Source organism: Bos indicus, chromosome 5, assembly GCF_029378745.1.
Source record: "Bos indicus isolate NIAB-ARS_2022 breed Sahiwal x Tharparkar chromosome 5, NIAB-ARS_B.indTharparkar_mat_pri_1.0, whole genome shotgun sequence".
NCBI classification, from domain to species: domain Eukaryota; kingdom Metazoa; phylum Chordata; class Mammalia; order Artiodactyla; family Bovidae; genus Bos; species Bos indicus.
Genome location: NC_091764.1, coordinates 59,433,320 through 59,449,080, shown reverse-complemented (window position 1 = coordinate 59,449,080; position 15,761 = coordinate 59,433,320). Strand labels below are relative to the sequence as shown.

The window sequence follows — 15,761 nt, the reverse complement described above, 5'->3', positions numbered from 1 at the left end:
AGGCTGATGTCATCACAGTAGAAAGAGCTCCTCAAAATGGCTACTTCCAAATGACTACTTCCAGTGTTCCCTTTCCAAGGGGAGTCTCAGTTGCTTTCACCTATCCAGGAGGCTCTCCAAGATGATCAGGTGGGTCTGACCCTTGCTTCTTTCAAATTACTGCTTGTGTACTGGGACTTAGAGTGTGTGACATTTTGTATTCATGGTTAAAGAGTGATGTTTCTGCTTCCTATAGCCTTCCAGCTTTTCCAAAGAGAAAGCTTGAAGGCTGTCAAAGCTAGATTTTCTGAGGGCTTTTCTTCCCTGTGCAGGCCCTCCTGCACTCGGAAGCCTAATGTGGGGATGTTGAACAGCTGTGTGTTAATTGGCAACGACGTCTACATATGATACTCCTTCTACTTGTGCGTTGCTAACCCAGGGGTGTCAGTCCTGAGTATAATGTATCTCTGCCTCTCCTATCCACCTCACTGTTGTTCCTCCTTCAGGTCTTTAGATGTGGAAAATTTTTCTGACAGTCCTTAGGTTACTTATATAGATAGGTGCTTTGTAAGTGGTTGCAATTTTGGTGTGCCTGTGGCAGGAGGTAAACTCAAGGTCTTCCTACTCTGCCATTTTTGCCATAACACCCATCAATAAATTAGCTTCAAAAGTTATATCCACAATATTAACAACTAATGGACTTCAATATACAAAGAATAAAACATTCTCACTGGAATGTGTGAAATGAATATATTAATAAACTCATTATACTACATTTATAAAATTCAGGTAACATGGAAAAAATACAGAGTTTAAGATGCTTCCACATCTACTCATGAGCAAGTAATTACTATAAGACCTGGCTTCCATCACAAAATGTAAACTTTGTAGAAATTAAATGAACCAACCATATTTAGATACTGTATAATAAGCAGCAAATGACTGTGATACCTGAGAAAAAGGAAACAATTCAAGGAAAATTTAAACATAAATACAAAGCAATTGAAACAAATCAAACACAATCATAAAGTTAAAAATGAAAAACAAAAACCTGACAGGCATTCAGTGATAACTGAGAAAATATTACAAATAAAATTAGAAAGGAGGTGATTAGAAAAATATTAGTAACTATAATGGTGAAATTTTCTTTTGAAAGTGGACAGCAACTCTAAACACACAGATACAAGAAACTTCACAAAAACCCAAGAAAAGGAACAGAAAGAAAATAGAATGAATGCACAGCAGGATAAATTTTCTGAAAAGGGATGGAAAATACTGTCAAAGCAACAAGAAGGAAAACAAACAAACATATATTATCAAACAAAAAGTAAAGCATAGATTTTGGTCAGAAAAATTCAAAACTGAAGACAATAGAATACTATCCTTAAAGTGCTAAAATACAGGACAATGGAAGACCAAATGAAAACACTATATCCAGGAAAAACATATTAGAACTGAAGGCAAAATAATAAACTCATTAGATAACAGAAACTAACAGAATACATTATGCCAAATTTGCACTAAAGAAATGGTTTCTTATTTCCCAAAATACTTGTTGTGGAATCTTTGTATACTCTAGAGTAGTGATCATACAACTATAGCCTCTAGAGCAAATCTTGCCCTCATTCATTTACCTTTTGTCCATGGCTGCTTTAACAGTATAGAGGCAGAAGTGAGGATATAAGAAGAGAAGGTATTTCTTTCTCTTTCAGTATGCTTCTTGGATTGTTTCTTATTTTGGTTCTAGCATCTAGTGGGCAAACCTCACCATGGTTCTCAGTCTTGAAGAGATTGCCAGGCTTCTGTGATACTTTAATACCACCTCTTCTCATGCCTTGCAATCACAGATGCAGATATGACAGTCTGATCTTGCTAATACCTATGTTACTTCAAAGTCACCCCACAGATAACCATAATTCAAAAAGATATAGGCAGCTTCCTGTTCAAGATGGCAGAGTAGAAGGATGTGCACACATCTCCTCCTGTGAGAACACTAAAATCACAACAAGTTGCTGAACAACCATTGCCAAGAGGATGCCGGACCTACTAAAAAAAGATACTCCACATCCAAAGACAAAGAAGAGGCCACAGTGAGACAGTAGGAGGGGCACAATCATGATAAAATCAAACCCCAAACCTGCTGGGTCAGTGACCCACAAACTGGAGAACAATAATACCAAAGTAGTTCTCCTTCTGTTGTGTAGGTTCAGAACCCCACATCAGGCTTCTAAACCTGGGGACCTGACAAAGGGACTAGGAATCCCCAGGGAATCTGACCGTGAAGGCCTGCAAGATTTGATTACAAGACTTCCAGAGGACTAGGGCAAACAGAGACTTCAGTTTAAAGGACAAAAAAAAACCTTGTGCACCAAGACTCAGAAGAAAGGAGCAGTGACTCCACAGGAAACAGACTGAACTACCTGCTTTTGTTGGAGGGTGTCCTGAGGAGGCATCAGTCAGCAGGGACTCACCACAGGGACGACGGGACTGGCAGCAGATATCTGGAAAGGTCCCCTTTGGTGTAAACCCTCTTAGAGTTTTCCATTAATCTGACCATAGAGCCTGTAGACCTGAGGGCTGGATCACCTCAGGCCAGAAAACGACCAGGTTGGAAGTTCAACTGCAACCATCAGCACATAGTTAGATCAAGAGAGTTCCCAAAAAACATCTATTTCTGCTCTATTGACTATGCCAAAGCCCTTGACTGTGGGGGTCACAATAAACTGTGGAAAATTCTGAAAGAGATGGGAATACCAGACCACCTGCCTCTTTAAAAATCTGTATGCAGGTCAGGAAGCAACAGTTAGAACTGGACATGGAACAACAGACTGGTTCCAAATAGGAAAAGGAGTACGTCAGGGCTGTATGTTGTCACCTGGTTTGTTTATTTATTTATTTATATTCAGAGTACTTGAACTGTGGTGTTGGAGAAGACTCTTGAGACTCCCTTGGACTGCAAGGAGATCCAACCAGTTCATTCTGAAGGAGATCAGCCCTGGGATTTCTTTGGAAGGAATGATTCTAAGGCTGAAACTCCAGTACTTTGGCCAACTCATGTGAAGAGTTGACTCATTGGAAGAGACTCTGATGCTGGGAGGAATTGGGGGCAGGAGGAGAAGGGGATGACAGAGGATGAGATGGCTGGATGGCATCACTAACTCGATGGACATGTGTTTGAGTGAACTCCGGGAGTTGGTGATGAACAAGGAGGCCTGGCGTGCTGTGATTCATGGGATCGCAAAGAGTTGGACACGACTGAGCAACTGAAATGACTGTACTGATGTAGAGTACCTCATCACAAATGCTGGGCTGGAGGAAACAGAAGCTGGAATCAAGATTGCTGGGAGAAATATCAATAACCTCAGATACTCACATGACACCACCCTTCTGGTAGAAAGTGAAGAACTAAAGGGTCTCTTGATGAAAGTGAAAGAGGAGAGTGAAAAAGTTGGCCAAAAGCTAAACATTCAGAAAACAAAGATTATGTCATCGGGTCCTGTCACTTCATGACAAATAGATGGGGAAACAGTGGCTGACTTTATTTATCTGGGCTCCAAAATCACTGCAGATGGTGATTGCAGCTATGAAATTAAAAGACACTTACTCCTTGGAAGGAAAGTTATGACCAACCTAAACAGCATATTAAAAAGTAGAGACATTACTTTGTCAAGAAAGGTCCGTGTAGTCAAAGCTATCATTTTTCCAGTGGTCATGTATGGATGTGAAATTTGGACTATAAAGAAAGCTGAGCACCCAAGAATCGATGCTTTTGAACTGTGGTGTTGGAGAAGACTCTTGAGAATCTCCTGGACTGCAAGGAGATCCACCAGTCCATCCAAAAGGAGATCAGTCCTGGATGTTCATTGGAAGGACTGATGTTGAAGCTGAAACTCCGATACTTTGGCCACCCGATGCGAAGAGCTGACTCATTTGAAAGATCCTGATTCTGGGAAAGAGTGAGGGCAGGAGGAGAAGGGCATGACAGGATGAGATAGTTGAATGGTATCACCGACTCAATGGATATGGGTTTGGGTGGACTCTGGGAGTTGGTGATGGACAAAGAGGCCTGTGTGCTGCAGGTCATGGGGTTACAAAGAGTCAGACACGACTGAGTGACTAAACTGAACCGAACTTAATGAGCATGGCCCTGTGCACAAGATAGCCTTGTAGTTGATCTACAGTTAGCCTTTCACTCTCATGGGACTACTAGTCTCCTCTTAATTGCCTATACCAAATATTTATTAAGTTTTGGAGTTCACTTAAGCTTGAATTGCCTACACATGCTTTTCTAAATAGAGTCAGTTCAAGTGGAGAGAGCTGTGGGGGCCTCCACTATCATGGTACAACTTTCTTTCTAGGTAAAACCTGTGTTCATCTGTTCTGAAACAAGCAGGTACAGTGGTCCACTTTGCTTAGAATGACACTCCTGCTTTAGCAGAAGTTTTCTGAGTGAGGTCACTAGCCTATGGTGTTCTTATCACAAAACTTCTGTCCTTTAAGAGAATGGGAGTAGCTGGAATTGGGGCCCAGTACTCTTGGCCTGGCATTCTTAGGGTAGAGCTTTTGAATGGGGGCTGGGTAGAGATCATCATATGTTTTAGCTACCCTTGCATTGCATAGACCTTGTTCAATGTGGAGCTGGTGGGGATAAGTAATGCTTGCAGCAACAACAATCAAGGGGACATCGTAGCCTTTGACTGTGATCCAGGGGCAGAGGGATCACTATGTCCCTGCCTATACTTGCCTGAGTGCACTTTCAGCTCTGCTGGGATGAGAGAGGGCAGGGAAGGAGTGGGTTCTGGCTCACATGTCAGATTCTCAGTCTTCCTGAGATTTAGTAGATTTTGTTCAGTAAATATTTTTTTTTGTTTGTTCTTTATTTTCACATGTTTCCCTGGTAGTCTCTTCAAATCAAACATATTTATTATGAGATCTCAAAATCTCAGACTTCAAAAATCAGCAAAGATAAGGAAAACAAACTAGGCAAACACATATGAACACATATCAGCTGTATTCACAATATCTAAAAGCTGATCAAACATCAATTGCCCATTTATTTAAGAGCGCATAAACAAAATTTGGTATATATGTACAATGGAAAATGGAAAATTACTCCTCAATAAAAACAGTGGGTTACTTATACATGATAAAATGAAGAAATCTCAAAATCATTTTACACAGTGAAGAAGCCTGAGAGAAAAGATGACATGCTGTATGATTCTATTACATACCATCCAGATCACTGGTTATCTGGAGATGGGTTTGGAGGGAAGAATGGCCTGAAAAGAGGCCTAGTCAACCATTTGGAAATGAAGGAAATATTCTGTATCTTGATGCAGTGGTGTTTTTATTGGCCATAAAACTCACAGAGTTGTTTTATTTAAATACATACTAAAGACCTTATATATAGAAAACTATAAAACACTGGTGAAAGAAAACAAAGAGGACACTAATAGATGCAGAAATATACCATATTCATGGATTGGAAGAATCAATGTAGTGAAAATGAGTATTCTACCCAAAGCAATTTACAGATTCAATGCAATCCCTATCAAGCTATCAGCAGTATTCTTCACAGAGCTAGAACAAATAATTTCACAATTTGTATGGAAATACAAAAAACCTCGAATAGCCAAAGCAATCTTAAGAAAGAAGAATGGAACTGGAGGAATCAACCTGCCTGACTTCAGGCTCTACTACAAAGCCACAGTCATCAAGACAGTATGGTACTGGCACAAAGACAGAAATATAGATCAATGGAACAAAATAGAAAGCCCAGAGATAAATCCACGCACATATGGACACCTTATCTTTGACAAAGGAGGCAAGAATATACAATGGAGAAAAGACAATCTCTTTAACAAGTGGTGCTGGGAAATCTGGGCAACCACTTGTAAAAGAATGAAAATAGAACACTTTCTAACACCATACACAAAAATAAACTCAAAGTGGATTAAAGATCTCAACGTAAGACCATAAACTATAAAACTCCTAGAGGAGAACATAGGCAAAACACTCTCTGACATACATCACAGCAGGATCCTCTATGACCTACCTCCCAGAATATTGGGAATAAAAGCAAAAATAAACAAATGGGACCTAATTAACCTTAAAAGCTTCTGCACATCAAAGGAAACTATTAGCAAGGTGAAAAGACAGTCTTCAGAATGGGAGAAAATAATAGCAAATGAAGCAACTGACAAACAACCAATCTCAAAAATATACAAGCAATTCCTACAGCTCAACTCCAGAAAAATAAATGACCCAATCAAAAAAGGGGCCAAAGAACTAAATAGACATTTCTCCAAAGAAGACATACAGATGGCTAACAAACACATGAAAAGATGCTCAACATCACTCATTAGAAGAGAAATGCAAATCAAAACCACTATGAGGTACCATTTCACACCAGTCAGAATGGCTGCGATCCAAAAGTCTACAAGTAATAAATGCTGGAGAGGGTGTGGAGAATAGGGAACCCTCTTACACTGTTGGTAGGAATGCAAACTAGTACAGCCAATATGGAGAACAGTGTGGAGATTCCTTAAAAAACTGGAAATAGAACTGCCTTATGATCCAGCAATCCCACTGCTGGGCATACACACTGAGGAAAGCAGAAGGGAAAGAGACACATGTACCCCAATGTTCATCGCAGCACTGTTTATAATAGCCAGGACATGGAAGCAACCTAGATGTCCATCAGCAGATGAATGGATAAGAAAGCGGTGGTACATATACACAATGGAGTATTACTCAGGCATTAAAAAGAATACATTTGAATCAGTTCTAATGAGGTGGATGAAACTGGAGCCTATTATACAGAGTGAAGTAAGCCAGAAGGAAAAACACCATTACAGTATACTAACGCATATATATGGAATTTAGAAAGATGGTAACAATAACCCTTTGTACGAGACAGCAAAAGAGACACTGATGTATAGAACAGTCTTATGGACTCTGTGGGAGAGGGAGAGGGTGGGAAGATTTGGGAGAATGGCATTGAAACATGTAAAATATCATGTATGAAATGAGATGCCAGTCCAGGTTCGATGCACGATACTGGATGCTCGGGGCTAGAGCACGGGGACGACCCAGAGGGATGGTATGGGGAGGGAGGAGGGAGGAGGGTTCAGGATGGGGAACACATGTATACCTGTGGTGGATTCATTTTGATATTTGGCAAAACTAATACAATTATGTAAGGTTTAAAAATAAAATAAAATTTAAAAAAATAAATAAAAGGAGGCTAAATTTTTAATATAATTGTTGTTAGTGTAGCAGCAGCTGAGTCAGGATTAAATACCATGAACACTCCCATTTAGTAAAATTAGCTAGTTATGACTCTACAATCAGCTATGGTTAAAAATGTAATGGGATGCCATGAGATGAGATTAAAGTAGTAATAATGTTTTAGATAAATGTGTCTTCAGTTTATTTAAGCATGTTTTACTGGCACTCTTTTGCTTGTAAAATACAGAATCTTTCATGCAACACGCTGAGTCCTATAATGGAACAAGCCTTCAAGAAATTTGTCATTCTTTTCAGTTTCACCTCACCTAAATCCCAGGCACATGTTCTTTGCTCACTGGACCTTAGTATTCTTTTATTAAACTGAGAAATAAGACTTTCTGTAAAGTCAAGACAATTGACTGTCAAGCACATAGGCAAACCAGGATGAGAAAGCTCAGTCTGATCTGACTTTATTTTGTTAACTCTTAATGATTAAGTGTTATTACTCATACTTTTCTTCTCATTTTGTTAGGTGGTATTTCCCCAGTTAGAAATGCTCAAACATTAGAAGTCATTACTCACTTCTACCTTGTTTTAACTTTATCAACCATTTTTAATATTCAGTTTAGTTTATCTCTAATTTTATTATTTATTTATTTTTACTTTACAGCATTGTATTGGTTTTGCCATACATCAACATTCATCTACCACGGGTGTACACGTGTTCCCCATCCGGAACTCCCCTCCCATCTCCCTCCCCATACCATCCCTCTGGGTCATCCCAATGCACCAGCCCCGAGCACCCTGTATCATGCATCAAACCTGGACTGGCAATTCGTTTCTTATATGATATTATACATGTTTTAATGCCATTCTCCCAAATCATTCCCCCCACCTCGCACAGAGTGCAAAAGACGGTTCTATATATCTGTGTATCTTTTGCTGTCTCTCATACAGGGTTGTCGTTTCCATCTTTCTAAGTTCCATATATATGCGTTAGTATACTCTATTGGTGTTTTTCTTTCTGGCTTCCTTCACTCTGTATAATCGGCTCCAGTTTCATCCACCTCATTAGAACTGATTCAAATGTATTCTTTTTAATGGCTGAGTAATACTCCATTATTTATATGTACCACTGCTTTCTTATCCATTCATATGCTGATGGACATCTAGGTTGCTTCCATGCCCTGGATATTATAAACAGTGCTGTGATGAACATTGGGATACACATGTCTCTTTCAATTCTGGTTTCCTCAGTGTGTATGCCCAGCAGTGGGATTGCTGTGTCATATGGCAGTTCTATTTCCAGTTTTTTAAGGAATCTCCACACTGTTCTCCATAGTGGCTTTACTAGATTGCATTCCTACCAACAATGTAAGAGGGTTTCTTTTTCTCCACATCCTCTCCAGCATTTATTGCTTGTAGATTTTTTGATCACAGCCATTCTGACTGTCATGAAATGGTACCTTATTGTGGTTTTAATTTGCATTTCTCTGTTAATGAGTGATGTTGAGCATATTTTCATGTGTTTGTTAGCCATCTGTGTGTCTTCTTTGGAGAAATGTCTATTTAGTTCTTTGGCCCATTTTTTGATTGGGTCGTTTATTTCTGGAATTGAGCTGTAGGTGTTGCTTGTATATTTTTGAAATTAGTTGTTTGTCAGTTGCTTCATTTGCTATTATTTTCTCCCATTCTGAAGGCTGTCTTTTCAACTTGCTTATAGTTTCCTTTGTTGTACAGAAACTTTTAAGTTTAATTAGGTCCCATTTGTTTATTTTTGCTTTTATTCCCAATATTCTGGGAGATGGGTCATAGAGGATCCTGCTGTGATGTATGTCAGAGAGTGTTTTGCCTATGTTCTCCTCTAAGAGTTTTATAGTTTCTGGTCTTACATTTAGATCTCCAATCCATTTTGAGTTTATTTTGGTGTATGGTGTTAGAAAGGGTTCTACTTTCATTCTTTTACAAGTGGTTGACCAGTTTTCCCAGCACCACTTGTTAAAGAGATTGTCTTTTCTCCACTGTATATTCTTGCCTCCTTGTCAAAGATAAGGTGTCTATGTGTGAGTGGATTTATCTCTGGGCTTTCTATTTTGTTCCATTGATCTATATTTCTGTCTTTGTACCAGTACCATACTGTCTTGATGACTGTGGCTTTGTAGTAGAGCCTGAAGTCAGGCAGGTTGATTCCTCCAGTTCCATTCTTCTTTCTCAAGATAGCTTTTGCTATTCGAGGTTTTTTGTATTTCCATACAAATTGTGAAATTTTTTGTTCTAGTTCTGTGAAAAATACCATTGGTAGCTTGATAGGGATTGCACTGAATCTATAGATTGCTTTGGGTAGTATACTCATTTTCACTATATTGATTTTTTTGATCCATGAACATGGTATATTTCTCCATCTATTAGTGTCCTCTTTGATTTCATCAGTGTTTATATGACCTTGTTTATAGTTTATTTTGTTGTGCAGAAGCTTTTGTTTTTAATTGGATCCCATTTGTTTATTTTTGCTTTTATTTCCAATATTCTGGGAGGTGGGTCATAGAGGATCCTGCTGTGATGTATGTGGGAGAGTGTTTTGCCTATGTTCTCATCTAGGAGTTTCATAGTTTCTGGTCTTATGTTTAGATATTTAATCCATTTTGAGTTTATTTTGTGTATGGTGTTAGAAAGTGTTCTAGTTTCATTCTTTTACAAGTGGTTGACAAGTTTTCCCAGCACCACTTGTTAAAGAGATTGTCTTTTCTCCACTGTATATTCCTGCCTCCTTTGTCAAAGATAAGGTGTCCCTAGGTACATGCACAGCAATATGTAAGACAAATGCTAACAAGTATGAATGGGGAAATTAACAATAACACAATAATAGTGGGAGACTTTAATATCCACTCACACCTATGGATAAATCAACTAAACAGAAAATTAACAAAGAAATACAAACTATAAATGATACAATAGACCGGTTAGACCTAATTGATATCTATAGGACATTTCACCCAAAAACAATGAATTTCACCTTTTTCTTAAGCGCACATGGAACCTTCTCCAGGATAGATCACATCCTGGGCCATAAAGCTAGCCTTGGTAAATTCAAAAAAATTGAAATCATTCCAAGCATCTTTTCTGACCACAATGCAGTAAGATTAGATCTCAATTACAGGAGAAAAAATATTAAAAATTCCAACATATGGAGGCTGAACCACACACTGCTGAATAACCAACAAATCACAGAAGAAACCAAAAAAGAAATCAAAATATGCATGGAAACAAATGAAAATGAAAACACAACAACCAAAAATCTGTGGGACACTGTAAAAGCAACCTAAGGGGAAAGTTCATAGCAATACAGGCATACCTCAAGAAACAAGTCAAGTAAATAACCTAACTCTACACCTAAAGCAACTAGAAAAGGAAGAAATGAAGAACCCCAGGGTTAGTAGAAAGAAAGAAATCTTAAAAATTAGGGCAGAAATAAATGCAAAAGAAACAAAGATGACCATAGCAAAAATCAACAAAGCCAAAAGCTGGTTCTTTGAAAGGATAAATAAAATGGACAAACCATTAGCCAGACTCATCAAGAAACAAAGGGAGAAAAATCAAATCAATAAAATTAGAAATGAAAATGGAGAGATCACAATAGACAACATAGAAATATAAAGGATCGTAAGAGACTACTATCAGCCAATAAAATGGACAACGTGGAAGAAATGGACAAATTCTTAGAAAAGTACAACTTTCCAAAACTGGACCAGGAAGAAATAGAAAATCTTAACAGATCCATCACAAGCATGGAAATTGAAACTGTAATCAGAAATCTTCCAGCAAATAAAAGCCCAGGTCCAGACAGCTTCACAGCTGAATTCTACCAAAAATTTAGAGAAGAACTAACACCTATCCTAGTCAAACTCTTCCAGAAAATTGTGGAGGAAGGCAAACTTCCAAACTCATTCTATGAGGCCACCATCACCCTAATACCAAAACCTGACAAAGATGCCACAAAAAAAGAAAACTACAGGCCAATATCACTGATGAACATAGATGCAAAAATCCTTAACAAAATTCTAGCAATCAGAATCCAGCAATGTATAGATCAGTCTTATGGACTCTGTGGGAGAGGGAGAGGGTGGGGAGATTTGGGAGAATAACATTGAAACATGTATAATATCATGTATGAAATGAGTCGCCAGTCCAGGTTCAATTCACGGTACTGGATGCTTGGGGCTAGTGCACTGGGACGACCCAGAAGGAGGGTAGGGGAGGGAGGAGGGAGGAGGGTTCAGGATGGGAAGAAAAATAAATAAATAAATAAAAAGATCATGCACCATGACCAAGTGGGCTTTATCCCAGGGATGCAAGGATTCTTCAATATCCGCAAATCAATCAATGTAATACACCACATTAACAAATTGAAAAATAAAAGCCATATGATTATCTCAGTAGATGCAGAGAAAGCCTTTGATAAAATTCAACATCCACTTATGATAAAACCTCTCCAGAAATCAGGAATAGAAGGAACATACCTCAACGTAATAAAAGCTATATATGACAAACCCACAGCAAACATTATCCTCAATGGTGGAAAATTGAAAGCATTTCCCCTAAAGTCAGGAACAAGACCAGGGTGCCCACTCTCACCACTACTATTCAACATAGTTTTGTAAGTTTTGGCCACAGCGATCAGAGCAGAAAAAGAAATAAAAGGAATCCAAATTGGAAAAGAAGTAAAACTCTCACTGTTTGCAGATGACATGATCCTCTACATAGAAAACCCTAAAGACTCCACCAGAAAATTATTAGAGCTACTCAATGAATATAGTAAAGTTTCAGGATATAAAATCAACACACAGAAATACTTTGCATTCCTATACACTAATAATGAGAAAACAGAAAGAGAAATTAAGGAAACAATTGCATTCACCACTGAAACAGAAAGAATAAAATACTTAGGAATATATCTACCTAAAGAGACTAAAGACCTATATATAGAAAACTATAAAACACTGAAGAAAGACATCAAAGAGGACACTAATAGATGCAGAAATATACCATGTTCATGGATCAGAAGAATCAATATAGTGTAAATGAGTATCCAACCCAAAGCAATTTATAGATTCAATGCAATCCCTATCAAGCTACCAACGGTATTTTTCACAGAACTAGAACAAAGAATTTCACAATTTGTATGGAAATACAAAAAACCTCGAATAGCCAAAGCAATCTTGAGAAAGAAGAATGGAACAGGAGGAATCAACCTGCCTGTCTTCAGGCTCTACTACAAAGCCACAGTCATCAAGACAGTATGGTACTGGCACAAAGACAGAAAAATAGATCAATGGAACAAAATAGAAAGCCCAGAGATAAACCCACATACCTATGGGCAACTTATCTGTAATTTTAAAGGTATTCCCTCTCTCCACTGTCATAAGATAATGATTATCTTATTCTATGAATATTTATCTACCACAAGTTACCAACGTGATTTTTCCAAAATGTCGATTTGAACACAATATATTCTTTGAAGAAAAATCCCTAGTGCTTCCCTGTGGGTGCAGAAAATAAACCAACCTCCTTGTCTTCTTATATAGATGTGCACAATTTCCATGAATTTCCTTTTAAGTCTTAAATCTCAGTCCCTCTCTTTTACATTAATATCAGGAATTAAATTTTTGGAAGTTTAACATATCATTATTTAATTGCCTTTGCCCAGAAACTTTTCTATTTCACCTTGCTCAAGTTCATTTATGTTTACAAATTTACTTATGAAGTTTTCCTTTATCATTTATATCACTCATATGTAGAAGCTGCTCTGTCTTTGTAATTTCTACCCTTGTGGCTCAGCTGGTAAAGAATCTGCCTGCGATGCGGAAGATCTGGGTTCAATCCCTGGGTTGGGAAGATGCCCTGGAGAAGGGAGGGGCTACCCACTCCAGTATACTGGCCTAGAGAATTCCATGGACTGTCCATAGAGTTGCAAAGAGTCGGATACTACTGAGGAACTTTCACTCACTTTACTAAATGGGTTTACCATTTGACATGTTATTAATAGCTCTCTATTTAGCTATTTTTTCCATCAATTAGCATGAGTTCAAGTACAGAAATCATTTAAAATTGGGAATTTTTTATAGGGCACAGAGTATATAAAAATTCAATAAGTATTAATTTGATGAATGAATTCTCACTAAGGCATATATAACAAAATATGAATTATCTTTACTCTTGTTTATTTTTATTACAGTTTCCTTGTGAAAAAGTACAATTTTAAAAAACAATTTACGAGTTTAGTAGATATTCAAATGAAGGGAAGAAATAATAATTATTCAAGCTAGAGAAACCATGAGATAAATGTGCCACTCGGTTAGCCTCTGGACAATTAAGAGTTACTTACATTTCACACTTGAGACTGTGTACTGCAGAGTATCTGATTCTCTCACTAGACATTCCCAAAGAATTCTTTAGCAAATCTGGTATTTTGTTTTGTCTTTCTTAATACATCAGACTGTGTTACCTCTACCGAATATATAACATATGGTACTGACTCAAGATAAACAATACATCCCAAACAACAGCCTCTGAGAGTCAGAAGTAAAGTTGGAATATATATGTCGTAAAAACAAATTACATGGAAACCATTATCATTATCCAAAAGGAAGTACAGAGAAAGTCACTCCATTCCAAAATCAACAGCCAGACAAAATATAGTCCATCTTACTGATGTATGTATTCTGATTAGGTTGAAATACATCTTCCAAAGTATATATCCTTCATATATGGGATTAAAACAAATAAAGTCTCTTAAGATTTGAATCGTACATGGAATTTAGAAAGATGGTAACGATAACAGCAGATGGTAAGCAAGATAACAGATGGTAAGGGAGACAGCAAAAGAGACACAGATATATAGAACAGTGTATTTAAATCTGTAGGAGAGTGAGAGGGTGGGTTGATTTGGGAGAATGGCATTGAAACATGTATAATATCATATATGAAATGAATCTCCAGTCCAGGTTTGATGCATGACACTGGATGCTTGGGGCTGGTGCACTGGGAGGACCCAGAGGGATGGTATGGGGAGGGAGGTAGGAGGGGGTTCAGGATGGGGAACATGTGCATACCTGTGGCGGATTCATGTTGAGGTATGGCAAAACCAATACAATATTGTAAAGTAATTAACCTCCAATTAAAATAAATAAATTAATATTAAAAAAAGATTTGAATCAGTGCTTCTCTAAGTTATTATAAAGCTCAGCATCTTCAGAATATTACATTTACTTAATTCTATTTTCAGTTAATATAGAATTAAATAAAAATAGTTTTTTTTCCCCAGGATCTTCCTCAGAGCTTCTTTGACATCTTTGTTTCTCAGAGAGTAAATCAAAGGATTCAACATGGGAGTGACCAGGGTGTAACACAAGGAGGCCACTTTACTCAGCTCAGGAAATCTGTCAGGGATGACATACATAAAGATGATGGCACCATACAATACACTCACGACTCCCAGGTGAGAGCTGCAAGTGGAGAAGACTTTCTTTTGCCCCTCAGTGGAGTGTATTTTTAGAACTATGGATACAATACATATATAAGACACAATAATGACAATTATGGTAGGCAAAATGATAATGCTGCATAGGAAAAAGGATACAATATTAGGAATGTAGAGATCAGAACAAGAAATCCTCTGAAGTGGACGGTAATCACAGTAAAAGTGGTCGATGGCCCGAGAAGCACAAAAGGGTAAAGTAAATGTCATGATGGTCTGAAGAACTGAGCTGATACAGCCAAAAAAATAGGAACCAGCCACCAACTGAGCACAGAGATGTGTTGACATCTGCACAGAGTAGAGGAGTGGGTTGCAGATGGCAATGAAGCGGTCATAAGCCATGACTGCCAGGAGAAAACCCTCAGTCACAATGAAGAGGACAAAGAGAAACAGCTGGGTCACACAGCCTGCGTAGGAGATGGACTTGCTCTCAGACCAGAAGTCGATCATAGCCTTGGGTGCAATAACAGATGAATAGAAGAGATCAATGAAGGACAGGTTGCCTAGGAAGAAATACATTGGTGTGTTCAGCTGGGGATCAGTCATAATAATGATCATCATGCCAACATTCCCTAGCAGGATCATGGCATAGACAAGTAGAAAAAGCAGGAAGAGGAGGATGTGGAACTCTGGGTGGACCCTGAAGCCGAAAAGAATGAAGTCAGTCACTTCTGAGTGGTTGCTTGTTTCCCTGTCACCCATGGCAGATATCTGCTGAGAGGCAAAAGGCAAAATAAATGAAACTTTGGTTTTGATTCTAGTGCTATTAATACTTTCTTAAATGCAGAATTAAATTATTTACTGCTTAATAAGATATTGCATACAAAACAATTTTAATGTCAGGAAGATGCAAGAATTTGAAGTAGATGTCATTATGCTTCTTAAACTGTTACTCTATTAAGCAGTGAAAGATGTTCTTTGGTTATTTTATTTAAATCATAACTGGCAGGGATTTCTTCAAGAAATTAGCCTATTTTATTGCCTAAAATCACTCACATTCTAAATTTCTATTCTTAAA

The 15,761-nt window shown here is 37.9% G+C and overlaps 1 protein-coding gene across 1 annotated transcript; it reads right to left on the bottom strand.

Annotated features, from left to right (window-relative positions):
• Positions 1-14,491: 14,491 nt before the first annotated feature.
• LOC109558779 (olfactory receptor 9K2-like) lies at positions 14,492-15,445 on the bottom strand. Its single transcript, XM_019960106.2, has one exon. It carries the CDS (start codon positions 15,443-15,445, stop codon positions 14,492-14,494), a length of 954 nt encoding a protein of 317 aa, XP_019815665.2.
• Between the last annotated feature and the right edge of the window lie 316 nt (positions 15,446-15,761).